General features: G+C 39.2%; 1 protein-coding gene and 1 non-coding gene across 10 annotated transcripts in view; one reads left to right on the top strand and one right to left on the bottom strand.

Moving 5' to 3' along the window:
• ASCC1 (activating signal cointegrator 1 complex subunit 1) overlaps window positions 1–14,659 on the top strand; it is a 108,610-nt gene that overhangs the window by 65,347 nt on the left and 28,604 nt on the right. For all 9 annotated transcript variants that reach the window (XM_058696639.1, XM_058696636.1, XM_058696642.1 and 6 more), the window contains exon 8: window positions 10,885–11,009. In XM_058696639.1, coding sequence (XP_058552622.1) covers window positions 10,885–11,009 — 125 coding nt within the window. The remainder of the gene's footprint in view (window positions 1–10,884; window positions 11,010–14,659) is intronic.
• On the bottom strand, window positions 11,167–11,273 carry LOC131494225 (U6 spliceosomal RNA). Its single transcript, XR_009253270.1, has one exon. It is a non-coding gene; the product is annotated as a U6 spliceosomal RNA (small nuclear RNA).

Below are 14,659 nucleotides of genomic sequence, written 5' to 3'. Positions count from 1 at the left end.
CAAAAATGAACTATTAGGACCTCGTCACAATAAAAACTTCTGCACAGAGAAGGAAACAATCAGCAAAACTAAAAGACAACTGACGGAATGGGAGAAGATATTTGCAAATGACCTATGAAATAAAGGGTTAGAATCCAAAATCTGTAAAGAACTTATCAAACTCAACACCCAAAAAAACAAGTAATCCATTGAAGAAATGCGCAAAAGACATGAATAGACACTTGTCCAAAGAAGAAGGCTAACAGACGCATGAAGAAATGCTCAACATCACTCATCATCAGGGAAATACAAATCAAAACCACAATGAGATACCACCTCACACCAGTCAGAATGGCTAACATTAACAACTCAGGCAACAACAGATGTTGGCAAGGATGCAAAGAAAAAGGATCTCTTTTGCACTGCTGGTGTGAATGCAGACTGGTGCAGCCACTCTGGAAAACAGTATGGAGATTCCTCAAAAAATTAAAAATAGAACTACCCTACAACCCAGAAATTGCACTACTAGGTATTTATCCAAGGGATACAGGTGTGCTGTTTCGAAGGGGCACATGCACCCCAATGTTTATAGCAGTGCTATCAACAATAGCCAAAGTATGGAAAGAGCCCAAATGTCTATCGATGGATGAATGGATAAAGATGTGGTATATATATAGAATGGAGTATTACTCGGCAATCAAAAAAGAATGAAATCTTGCCATTTGCAACTACATGGATGGAACTCGAGGGTATTATGGTAAGTGAAATTAAGAGAAAGACAAAAATCATATGACTTCACTCATGAGGACTTGAAGAGACAAAACAGATAAACATAAGGGAAGGGAAGCAAAAATAATACAAAAACAAGGAGGGGGACAAAACATAAGAGACTCTTAAATACAGAGAACAAACTGAGGGTTGCTGGAGGGGTTGTGGGTAGGGGGATGGGCTAAATGGGTAAGGGGCATTAGGGAGGACACTTGTTGGGATGAGTACTGGGTGTTATACATAGGGGATGAATCACTGGAATCTCCTCCTGAAATTATTATAGCACTATATGCTAACTAACTTGGATGTAAATTAAAAAGTAAGCAAATATAAAAACAATGAGCAAGTTTAATGCAATAAGTCATTTCTGGAATTATACACCCAGCAATTAGATAATTCATATTCTTTTCAGGTATACGCAACAGCTGAAAAAAATTGATCACACAGTAGACTGTAAAGTAAGGCTTAATACATTTCAGTGAGTTGGTATCTTACAAATCACATTTTCTGACCAGAAATACAGCAAGGCTATTATCTACAATGACCAAGTTACTAGAAATAAGAGAGTTTAACAAAGTGATTAGCTATAAAATTAGTATAGTTCTGTATAGCAGCAACAAACAGAAAATGACAGAAAATGTCATTTATGAAAGATACCCAGCCCTGTGACTTGCTTTGACTAATGGAATGGGACAGGAATGATTTGTAAATCTGTCATTGCTAGGCCTTAAGAGATTTTGCAGCTCTTTTGTTTTCAAAGTTAACCTCTTAGGACTTGGTTGCTATTTAGGGAAGTCCAAACTCTCTGGCTGGAAAAAAGACCTCAAGGAAAAAAATTTAGGTGTCCCCAGTTGACAGCTGGCACCAAGGCTCCAGTCATGTGAGTGGGGCCCTCTTGGATCCTCCAGATCCGGGTGTAGCTGCCTAAAGAGGAAACAGACCAAAAGAGTAAATAGAATAATTATAAATTATAATAGATTCTACAAAAGAAACAAACAGGAGGATAAGAAGAATGACATAGGGGGACCTACTTTTAGATGCAGTGGCCAGGGAAGGCATCTGTAAGGAATTGACATTTGAGTTCAGACTTAAAGGATATAAAGGAATTGTGGTAAGAGTGTATGAGGCAGAGAGAAGAGCAAGTGTAAAGACCTTGAGAAAGAGCCTAGTGTGTTTCAGCACTTAAAGAAGACCAGGAAGATAAACAAGGGAAATGAGGCCAGAGAGGCAGAGACCAGATTACACAAGGTTTAGACAGTTGGTAAAGAATTTGTATTTTTTTTCCCTAGGTGGACCGAAAGGTTTTAAGCAATATAATGACATGATATTTTTAAAAAGGTCATGTGTGGGAGAATGGATTAGGGGGGAAAGAATGCAAGTGGGGAAATCAGGTCATACTGCAATCTAGGCTAGAGATGAAAGTAGGTAGCCAGGTTAGAGCAGTAACAATGAGGAAATGAAAAATAAATAAGAAGACACCATCCATTTATGGTAGCAACAAAACTCGTAGGTACTTAGGAAATAACTATAATAAAGTATGTATAAGACCTTTTTGCAGAAAATTATAAATTATACTCAATAATTATGTTACAGTATAATTGTAACTTATCAATTACATTATATATACATGAGAGATTGCTCATGTTCATTGATAGACTTAATTTCATAAAGATGTCAGTTCTCTCCAAATGTTCTATATAAACTTAATGAAATTACAGACTACATATGTAATTGAAATGAAGATCCAGGAGCAGGAGGGGGAAGTAGTTAAAAGTCATTACAGGAATGCAGGTGAGAAACAAGGCCTGAACTAGAATAGAGCTATGAGAATTGGTACATGGATGCAAGAAGAGTAAAATCTGCTGGATTTGGCAGTTTTCTGAAGGTGGTGTGTAGGAGTCCAATGAATAGGATCCATTATGACTAAGCTGGTTTATCTCAGGAACACAAAGATGAAGTAAGACCAGAAAATCTAATAACATCCAACTCAATAGATCAAATTTAAAAATGTCTAAATACATGCCTAAAAGCCTGCTGATGAAATTCAGCCTGTTTTTTTTTTCATTAAAAACTTTCAGAAAACAGAAAGATATTGCCTAATGTGATAAATAACAATTTTAAAGCAGAAACCAACAATCCTATTGAATGGTAATTTACTGGGTTTGTTATTGCCATTATATTCAGAAATAAAGCAGATGTAACCACCATCACTCTTAAACACATTGTTCGGAAAGTTCATGCTAAATCCTAAGCTATAAAACAGAAGACAGATGAAGACAAAAATTGCCATTGAGGATAACATTATAGTCTACTAAAAAAAAGCTCTAAAATTGATAAGGAAACAGTAAAAGTGCTAATCAGTGTAATAAGTGGTTGGACAAAAGATAAATACCCCAAAATAAGTAGTTCAGTACTAACAAATTGTTAGTTCTAGACACTGTTTAGACACTGTTTTAGGCACCATAAGAGATACAAAAATGGGTAAAATGACCCTTATTTTAAGGACCTGAAATCTACCTAAGCACTAAACTATTAAAAGAAAACATAAATTTTAAAAAATAGAAGAAAACTAAGTAGATGTTTGATAAATGACATGAGAAGTCCACTGCTGCTGAAGGTATAAATTAGGAAAAGCTTTTCAGAAAGCAAGCTGGCACTTTATACCAAGAGTTTTATTTTATACTCCTTGGACTTGCTAATTCTCCCTATGGGAATTTTTCTGGTGGAATTAATCACATATGTGGACAGTTCACTGTATGTGGAAGATAGATCTATTACAGTATTGCCTGTAATAGTATATACTGGAAGCAATGTAAATATCACAAACAGAAGAGTGGGAAATAAACTATAGAACACTGTAGAATAGAGAATACTAGGGATCGACTAAAAATTGTGTCTTGGAAAAATGGCAGATATTCACTATATAGAGTATTATGTGATGAAAACAGTTTACAAAACAATTTATAAATACACGTTTACTTTTCTCCCCCTCGGAAGTGGAAGAGAGAGCAAGAGAGAGATAAATCCCTTAATCTCAATACATAAAAATCTTATCAGTGGTTCCTTCCAGATGGCAAGTGATTTTTTTTCCCTTTAGCTTATCTGATTTTCCTTTTCAGTAATGTGGCTATAACAGGCAAGTGTTCTACCTGTCCACCTTTACTTGGTCAGGTTAGGGTCAGCAGTAATTAGTGTGTATTTGTAAGTGGTAGAATTATAATTTGACCTGGCTCTGACTGTGAAGCTCGTGTTCATGCTGGGGCAGAAAAGGGGATTAAGAACAATTGGAGACAGGGGCGCCTGGGTGGCTCGGTTAGGTTAAGCACCCAACTTCAGCTCAGGTCATGATCTCGCGGTTCATGAGTTTGAGCCCCACGTCGGGCTCCGTGCTTACAGCTCAGAGCCTGGACCCTCCTTCAGATTCTGTGTCTCCCTCTCTCTCTCTGCCCCTCCCCCACTCTTGTTCTGTCTCTCAAAAATAAATGAAAAATTAAAAAAAGACAGAGGTCTTGGACACAGACTGCTCTTTTGAGAAGTTTGGTGAAAAGAAGATGAGACAAGTGTATGTATGTGTGCAGTTAAGAGTTAAAATCCACAGCTGTGCAGCCTGGCATATCTTTTGGCTTGTCATCTTCCTTTCACAGCCAAGCTTCTTTTCTTTACATTGTTTTCTCTTATGAATGTAAAGGCTTACAGATGGGTAAAGTGAAAATTAACTGGCTTCCTTACCCCCTGCCCTGACCCTCCCACCCGGTAGACGGTACACAGGACAAATAATGCTGAGAGGCATCATGTACTATGCATATTGTTTTACACAGACAGGACCACATTACACACGTGGGTTGACAGTTCATTCTTCTCATAACACGTAACCTAGAAATTACTTTTATGTCAGTGCCTGTAGATCCCATGAAATAAAACTGCATTTGTCCTGAGGCATAACCTATATGCCATAGGAGTTATTTGCTTAGAAATTTCCCATCAGAAATTCAAATCAAAACTATAATGAGATATCACTTCACACCTGTCAAAATGGCTAAACTCAACAACATAAAAACAACAAGTGTTGGTGAGGATATGGAGAAAAGGGAACCCTTCTGCAGTGTTGGTGGGAATGCAAACTGGTGCAACCACTCTGGAAAACAGTGTGGAGGTTCCTCAAAAAGTTAAAAATAGAACTACCCTACAACCCAGAAATTGCATTGATAGGTATTTTCCCAAATAATACAAAAATACTAATTCAAAGGGATACATGTACCCTGATGTTTCAGCATCGTCAACAATAGCCAAATTATGGAAACAGCCCAGGTATCCACTGATTGATGAATGGATAAAGATGTATGTGTGTACACGTACATACATACATACACACACACAATGGAATAATATTCAGCTGCCAAAAAGAATGAAATCTTGCCATTTGCAGTGACATGGATGGAGCTAGAGAGTAGGTATTATGGTAAGTGAAATAAGTCAGAGGAAGACAAATACCATATGATTCCACTCAGGTGGAATTTAAGAAACAAGACAAATGAACAAAGGGGAAAAATAGAGGCAAACCAAGAAACAGACTCTTACCTATGGAGAACAAAGTGATGGTTACCAGAGGGGAGTTGTGTGGTGGGGATGGGTAAAATAGGTGATGGGAAGTAAAATACATTTGCAGTGATGAGCACTGGGTGACGTATGGAAGCATTGAATCACTATATTTTACACTTGGAACTAATATTACGCTGTATGCTAACTAACTGGTATTTAAATAAGAACCTTAAAAAAGAGAGAGAGAAAGAAAACATCTACCATCATTTTATCTCTCTTTTTTTTTTTTTAACGTTTATTCATTTTTGAGAGAGGTAGGAAGACACAGAATCTGAAGCAGGCTCCAGGCTCCGAGCTGTCAGCACAGAGCCTGATATGGGTCTCTTACCCACAAACTGCGAGATCATGACCTGAGCCGAAGTCTGACGCTCAACTGAGCGAGCCACCCAGGTGTCCCACATACCTTTTGAATTAATTAATATTCTTCAGTCTAGCATTCAAGATCTTCCAGTAGGAAACCAACTTAATATTTCAACTTGATCTTCCACTGCTTTGCACTTACTTACCCCCAGCCCTAGCCAACTTCACTGCTTATTGATGATTCTTTGGGTCTTTGTTAGTGTTGTGTCTTGTGACTAAAACTTCTCTCATGTTACTCCTCATCTTTTTCCTTTTTGCTATCTTTTTTTTTTCCTTTTTTTTTTCAACGTTTTTTTAATTTATTTTTAGGACAGAGAGAGACAGAGCATGAACGGGGGAGGGGCAGAGAGAGAGGGAGACACAGAATCAGAAACAGGCTCCAGGCTCCGAGCCATCAGCCCAGAGCCTGACGCGGGGCTCGAACTCACGGACCGCGAGATCGTGACCTGGCTGAAGTCGGACGCTTAACCGACTGCGCCACCCAGGTGCCCCTTTTTTTCCTTTTCTTAAATAGACTATAAGATTCTTCATGGCAGGGAGTACTCTTATTCAGCACTGTATATCCAGTGACTTTTAAAATTCAGGTTCATAGATGTTTAGTGAATGTTACTCACCTAAGTCGTTCACTCATTCAGCAGATACACAAGATGAATTGAGTACAGTTAGCTTCTTGTCCTGAGCCCATCCTCCTAACAGCCTGTTCTGTTCCCAAAGCAGCTATACTCTCTTCCACGTTTAAATTACCTGAAGCACCTTGTCTGCTTGTGTCATTATCAGAGTCTTCTTTATAGTTACCTCAGTAGATTATAAGCTCCTTAATACAAAGGGCTGTTTGCTTAGTCTTCTTTTTAAGGTTCATTTATTTATTTATTTTGAAAAATAGTGAGAGAAAGAGAGGGGCAGAGAGAATCCCAAGCAGGCTCTGCACCATCAGCGCAGAGCCCCACACAGGGCCCAGACTAATTAACCATGAGATCATGACCTGAGCTGACATCTAGAGTTGGATGCTTAACCACCTGAGCCACCCAGGCGCCCCTCGTGTGGTTCTTCATTTTCGTAGAGACCAGCATAATGCCTGTATGCAGTAATCTCTCAGGAAATACTAACTATGGGACTGAATTAAACTGGAAAAAAATCCCAAACAAAAGCCTGGAATTTGTACTTTCTAGGAAGTCGGTGATCTTCCTGCAATACAAATACATATCTGTAAAGATGCCTCTGGAATGCTTGAGCTCTGGAGCGCTTACAGGCCTTTTAAACTAAGAGCTTAGATTTAAGGCATTAATAACTGGCTTCTGTTTTCAAATTCAAAGCACTGTCTAAATGATAAAGCTGCTTAAGAATAATACATCATTTTTCACATAGCAACCCTATATTATTTTTAATTCTGTTATGAGGAAGAAAGGCATAGAGCAGCTTTGTGACTCATTCATAGTCAACCAGGAAAGGATCAATGAAGAAAGAATCAGGAGGCTATACTTTTAGAAATATATGGACATACTGTCCAACGCGGTATGTATGACATCAACCTGAAATTTAGTGACTGTACCCAAGTACCCTTAAATTCTTTTAATAGAACTCCAGAATATTTGTCATCTGTGAATTGTGTGTGCGTGCAACAGCTCTTGACTGAGAACTGATTATGTGTCAATTAGGCATTAATTTAGGTGCCAGGGTGAAACAGGGGATAAGATAAAGAGCCAGCCTTTGTGGAATGCACAGTGAATTGATAACAGCAGAACCGACTTGGATTCTGGTCTCTGTCCTGACTGGGAGCAGCTCAGTCTGTCTTTCTGTGCTTTACTCCTCTTGCATAAAATGAGAGGTTAGACTAGAACTTTTTAAAGGACTTCAGTTCCTTCAAAGTCCTAATAAGTCTTGAATTGGACAGAAATCTTAATTTTCCAGAAAGACAGAGCTGGAAATTGGTTTCTTTCATTTAGTCTGTTTAATTTCCTTCCTCTAATATTTCTTGCTCCCTGTTTCTGTCTAGTTGAACTCCCTATTCACTTCTTTTTCTTTAATAGAGGGGAGAGAAAAGAAGGGCATCATTCTGCTGTGATTTGTAATTGAGGTAGATTTTGAAGTCCTTGGTTATATTCAGACTTAAGTTATGTTGTAGCGTTCAGAAGTATTTCAAAACCTTATTGTTCTGTCATGGTGTTAGTTAATCAGAAACTTTAGACCCAAAATAATGTAGGTCTTTGCTTGGAGATCCACATGCACAATTAATTGAATCAGCTAACTGTAAAATTAGAGTTCTGTGCAGTGTGAATAGATTTTTATTTTCCCTTTAGGAATGTGGGGACAAAGTTGTTTTCATCCTTTCCCCCTTTATAGCGCAGTCCTTAAGGCACGTACTCGGAAGCCACACGGCATGGATTCTGATTTGGGGTCTGCCACCAATTAGTTAATATGATTTTGGTCAAGTTTTATAACTTGTCTGTGCCTCAGTTTCCTCATTGGTAAAATGGGGATAATAATTCATTGCGAGGATTAAACGTGTTAACAGATCTCAAGTGCTTAGAATAGTGCTTGATACTACCACTCTAGTTGACTTCTGTACCTCTGGTCTCTTCTCCTTCTAAAGTGTTTTCTACTCTGCTAGAGTCAGCTTTCAGAAATGGACATTTGACCACATCGTTCTCTTTTTTCAAATCTCCGTGGCTTCTGATGGTCCAACCACTACTTACATCAAGCTCATCTCCACTGTTCTTTTTCCCTCATTCTCTGCTATAGCTATATCCAGTGCACATGGATGCACCTGGGTGGCTTGGTCAGTTAAGTGTCCAACTCTTGATTTCTGTTCAGGTCATCACCTCGTGGTTCTTGAGTTCGAGTCCCACATTGGGCTCTGTGCTGACAGCATGGAGCCTGCTTGGGATTCTCTCTTTCTCCTTCTCTCTCTGCACCTCCCCCACTCTTGCACACGTGTGCTCACTCTCTCTCTCTCAAAATAAATAAACTTTAAAATAATAAATTAATAAAAAAATAAACTGTATGATTTAGTTAGGTTACTGCATTTTTTGGCACCCTCTTAAATTTTGTGCCCAAAGTAATTTCCTCACTCGCTTCACCCTAGTGCCAGCCCTGTGTTCTAGTTCTGAAGTTTGGTGGAGGGGACGTGAGTATTTATGATTATAATTTATTATTATTATTATTATTATTATTATAAATAATAATGTTAACTATGGTTTACTCATTTACAAATATTTTTTGGTTCATGGATAGTATTTCATTAAAAAAAACACAAGATAAAGAACTTAGAATTTTTTTAAATTTTTTTTTAACATTTATTTTATTTTTGAGACAGAGACAGAGCATGAACGGGGGAGGGTCAGAGAGAGGGAGACACAGAATCTGAAACAGGCTCCAGGCTCTGGGCTGTCAGCACAGAGCCCGACGCGGGGCTTGAACTCACAGACCGCGAGATCATGACCTGAGCCGAAGTCAGAAGCTTAACCGACTGAGTCACCCAGGCGCCCCGAACTTAGAATTTTAAGAAGATTCGTTCGGAACTTTGGAACCTGCAAACCATGAAAGGGAAGATAATTGTTTGTGTTCCCGAATCAGTTTCTGGGGGACGTAGCTTCCTCTTGCTGCAGTGTATGCAGTGCAAGCAAAAAGAGTTGTTTTGCCCACGTCTAAACGAGTGAAAGGTCACTGGAGGGTAGGGGTACTAGAGGCTGCCATCCACTTGGAGACAGACCTCAAGCAACTGAGTTGCTGTAGCCAGAGTATTCTGCCTGAGGCAAGATGGGCCACAAAATGGGCCACACAGGTGGGTTTGGCCCATATCTCACATAAAGCGAACCTGTCTAGCTCTGCTCACTGGCCACAGTGCTTACACTGTGGGCCATTACACTTGGGCCATGGCCCAAGAAGCAATGGAAGATTCCCAAACTCTCTAAGTTTCTCAGGGCTACTTGTATTCAGGAAAAGAGGTGATGTTTGACCCAAAAGACTCTTACCGGCACATCTAAAAATGTGAAATACAAAAAATGTGAAGTCTCTTGTTCATTAGTACGCTAGTGACGAATGGGTGATTATTTTGGGCCAGGGATGTCAGGATCAGCACTAATCTCAGAGGTGGCTGAGGAAGGGTTGAAGGTGCAGGCTGCTCCCTGCACTTGCCACCAGGTGCACTGCTCTGTCATTTGATATGGACTCGGCACATGTCCAGTGACAGCTGCCTCAGTCTCAGAGTGGACATTTTGGCACATGATGTAGAAACCACAGGCTGCATTTTCCCATCAGATGAGTGGGTGGTCACAGAAGATGGCTGCTTCCCGAGGCCTGCTCACCACACACTTGCTGGGATGCTGACCCCTCTTGTCGGCACAACCAGCAAAGCTGTTCTTCAGAACTGAAGGAGAGAGAAAAGAGTTTTCCAGACAGACAAAAGCCGAAGAGTTCATCACCACTAGAATAGCCTTACAAGAAGTGTTAAAGGAAGTTCTTCAAGCTGTTGAGCAAAACACCTGCATAGAATGAAAACTTCTGTGCAAGCATTGTTTCTGGTGGAGGTGCTAGAGTGAACGGCCGTTGCCGAGATAGAACACAACCACTGCAGAACCCTTACTGCTTCGAGCTACCTGGAGTCCACATGAGGAATGGTCACGCAGCCCATGGATTTTCCTATAGTTGTCTTCATGGGTACTATGCTTCAGCCTCAGTGAAACACTGAGATGGTGTCCAAGGCTACGGGGATCTTCACAGTGCGTGCTCTTTCCCAGTGAGCAAATGTCTTAAGAGTTGTGCCAGACCTTCTTTGATCCTGGCAGAAACATATTGCCCACCTGGTAGCTTTAGGTTCTGTGACGGGATGAAGCAGTAAGGCGCTTCCTTTTAGGCATGTCTCTGTTGAGCCTGGCTTCTTGAGCCCTGTCCCAAGATGCTAAGCTTCAAGGTCATGTTTAAACCTCCTGTGAAAACCTGGCCCTCTCCATGTACGGTTGATCCCTCCCTTAACACTCACCATGATATATTGCAGTTATTGGTTTCCATCTCCATCTGCTCCATAAGGCTGTGAGCACCACGTGCCTTTTCTCTCCGTCCTCTTACGCACGGTCTTGTACAGTGATTGGCCCAGAGCAGATACTCTGTAAATGTTCAATCAGTAATCAGGGATTTAGGACTTTACTAAGATTTTTATACTTCTGTCTTCAATTGCTCCAGGCTGCAAGAATTAGTCGATCGAGTGCTGGAACGTTTTCAGGCATCTGGACTAATAGTGAAAGAGTGGAATAGTGTGAAACTCCATGCTACAGTCATGAACACTCTATTCAGGAAGGACCCCAATGGTAAGTCCCACATAGAACTATAGCATAGTTTGTGATCAGTAAGGCCTTATGATATCCCTGGGGTTCAAACAAAATGGGCTATCAAAGAGCCTCTGGTATATCTTTTTTTGAACCTTTGAGTTGTTTTTTTTTGTTTGTTTGTTTTTTGGTTTTGTTGTTTTAATATGGAAGCTTCACGAATCTGCGCATCACCCTTGCGCAGGGGCCGTGCTCATCTTCTCTGTGTCGTTCCAAGTTTAGTGTATGTGCTGCCGAAGCGAGCACAAACCTTTGACTTGTTTTGATGAGCACAGTGGAAGTGGGCAGAGACATATCTAGCATGGGACCATGACATTCTAGATCTTTGATTTCTGTTGCCCATAGCATTGCCAGATTTAGCAAATAGAAATACAGGATGCCCAGGTGAATTTAGGTAAACAGTGAATAATTATTTTAATATAAGTGTGTCCCAGAGGTGCCTGGGTGTCTCAGTTAGTTAAGTGTCCAACTCTTGAGTTTGGCTTGGGTCATGATCTTCGTGGGATTGAGCCCCGCGTTGGGCTCCATGCTGACTGTGCGGACCCTGCTTGGGATTCTCTCTCTCTCTGTCCCTCTGCCCCTTCAAATAAATGAGGGGACTTTAAAAAAATAAAAATAAATAAAAGTATAAGTGTGTCCCATGCAATATTTGGTGACTTTTTTTGAAAAGAAGAAAGAAGGAAGAAAGATTAGCTAGTAAAAGTAAAGGTTAGACCAGTGGTTCTCAAATAGGGGCAATTTTGCCCCCCTTGAGGACATTTGGGATTGTCTGGAGACATTTTTGGTTGTCACATTTAAGGAGTTGAGGGTGCTTTGCTACTGGCATCTAGTGATTAGAGGCCAGGGATGCTGCTTAACTCCCTACAGTGTACAGGACAACCTACCTCAATAAAGAAGTATCTAGAAATGTCAGTATCACCACAGTTGAGGAACCTTGAATTAGAGTAATAATTTTTCCACATGGATTCTGAGCCTTTATATACAAATGCCTTGTTTTAACCCTTGATTTGGGACAGTAATCTACATTTAAAAAGGATTCTTCTTTTCTTCCCATTGCCTCTCCCCAGCAAGTGAAAGCTTTTCTAGCACATTCAGCATCTGTCTGATCAGGAGCCACAAATTCAAGTATTTGAAATGGGTTTTATTTCCTTTGCTTAGGACCCTGACCTTGGTTTTAGAAAGTCTAGGTTGGAAGAGGAGATCTCCATCAGGACTTGACCCCATAAACTATTTGTAGATTTATACTTTAGGACAGTTTGTGTGTCCTATTTTTTGTCAAAGTACAGTTGATCCTTGAACAACATGGTTTAAACTGTGTGGGTCTCACTTACACACGGAATTCTTTCTATAAATACAGTATATACTATAAATGTATTTCCTGTTCCTTACGATTTTCTTAATATTTTCTTTTTTCTTTATTATAAGAATACAGTATATAATACATATAATATACAAAATATGTATTAATTGGTTATATTATCAGTAAGGCTTTTAGTCAACAATAGTAATTTAGTTTTAGGGGAGTCAAGAGTTACACATGAATTTTCAACAGCATGGGGGTTGTTGTCCCTTATCCCCCTTGTTCAAGATCATCTGTGCATCTTTTCTTTATCTCAGATATATACCAAAAATCCCAAGTGGAAGTCATTTAATATTAAGCCCATTTGGTTAGAGCCATTGTAGGACTAAGAGATATGTAGTTGGCTAATTTTTAGTTCTAGCGTTTTGTGATGTTAGATCCTATTTTATTTAAGGTTTTTCTAAATAAGTCACTATTTTACTTTTGGGAACACTGAGATCAAAAATGGCTCAAATGACTCAGTCAAAGCCTATAGACTCTTATTTGGGTAGTTCATAGAATCCAAAGCTCTGTGCTTGCTCTTGTTCTGATGGAATGCGTTTCTTTCATTTGGATAATAGTATTGCAGAAGAATATGTAGAATTTCAGGAAAAAAATTTCTGGAATACTTCATATTTATAAATGTATGTACCTTGTCCAGAGCAAACATTTAAAGGAGTTTTTGATAGTTATTTTCTTCTGGATGGTCAGTTTTAAGTTTGGAAACACAGTTAGATCGTCTGATGTGATGTATATCTTAACATCACTATGTAAAGACAGAATTTTAGAGCTCTAGAGTATACAATAGATTCGTTGGTTCAGAAGATACATTGTATCCAGCACCATCCAATAGTACTTCCTATGATGATAGAAATATTCTGTATCTATAATGTCCAGTATGGTAGCCACCATCCACATGTAGTTATTGAGCACTTGGAGGTGGCTAGTGAGACCGAGAAAGTCAACTTTTCATTTTAATTACTTTTAATTAAATTAATCACATATGGCTGGTGGCTACTGATTTGGACTGTGCAGGTACAGACGGTATTTTATGAGACATTTAATACCATCAGTAGTCCGTTCTGCAAATGTCCTAGTCCTTAAATCTTTCTTTGGAGCTCTTACCATGCTCCATTATTAACGAACCTTTTGACATGTAAGAGTTGAATTATGCAGGAACCTGTATCTTCTAAATTGTGTGGATCCAGATTTATATTCAGTTAGCACCAGAGCTTCATGTAAGAAAATGTTCTGTGTTCACGGTATAGTTATCCTTTCTTACTTAGAGATAGTTTGAATATAACACTTTCATTGAGATAAATTCACATACTGTATGATTCACTCATTGAAAGCATATAATCCAGTGATTTTTAGTATAGTCAGAGTTACGCAGCCATTACCACGATCAATTTTAGAACACTTTTCATCACTCCAAAATGAAACCCCATTGGCGGTGTGACTCCTTCACCTTGCAGTCCTACACACCATCAGTCACTTTCTGTCCTATAAATTTGCCTTTTCTCTGGATATTTTGTATAAATAGAATCATGCAATATATGATCCTCTGTGACTGGCTTCTTTTCACTTAGCATAATGCATACAGGATTCATCCATGTGATAACATGTATCATGCCTCATTCCCTTTTTATTGCCAAATAATCATCCACTATATGGATGTACCACATCTTATTTATCCATTTCTCAGTTGACGGACATTTATATTGTTTCTTCTTTTTGACTATTAGGATTAATGCCGCTGTGAACATTTTCATACAAGTTTTTGTGTGGGCATATATTTTCACTTCTTTTGGGTATATACTGAAGAGTGAAATTTCGGGTCATATGGTAAACCAGTGTTTAACTTTTTGAGGAGCTGCCAGACTGTTTTCCAAAGTGTCTGCACCATTTTACATTCCTACCAGCAGTGTGTGAAGGTTCCAGTTTCTCTCCTTCTTTGCTGACATTTGTTACTATCTTTTTGATTATTGCTGTCATTTTTGATGTGAGGTGGTATCTCATTTTAGTTTTGATTTGCATTTCCCTGATGGCTAGTGCTACTTACAGATTTTGAACCTGTCATTGATCTTTGATTAAGTGAATACTTTGTCGTTAGAAGTTACCAGTGTGTAATTCCAGTGGGCTAGCTAACTTATATTATGCACGTGGAGTTAGCGCTCTGGACATATTTTACCAGTTCTGACTTGGTAGTTTCCATAGCTGTATACAATAAAAGAGCATATTCAAAAGTGGCAATACAAATACTTTTGAGTGTCTGTTGGTAGGCAGGAAAGGG

Source organism: Neofelis nebulosa, chromosome 13 (assembly GCF_028018385.1).
Source record: "Neofelis nebulosa isolate mNeoNeb1 chromosome 13, mNeoNeb1.pri, whole genome shotgun sequence".
Classification (NCBI taxonomy): Eukaryota; Metazoa; Chordata; class Mammalia; order Carnivora; family Felidae; genus Neofelis; species Neofelis nebulosa.
Note: the sequence above shows the minus strand (reverse complement) of the source record. Positions and strands in the feature narration are given on the sequence as shown.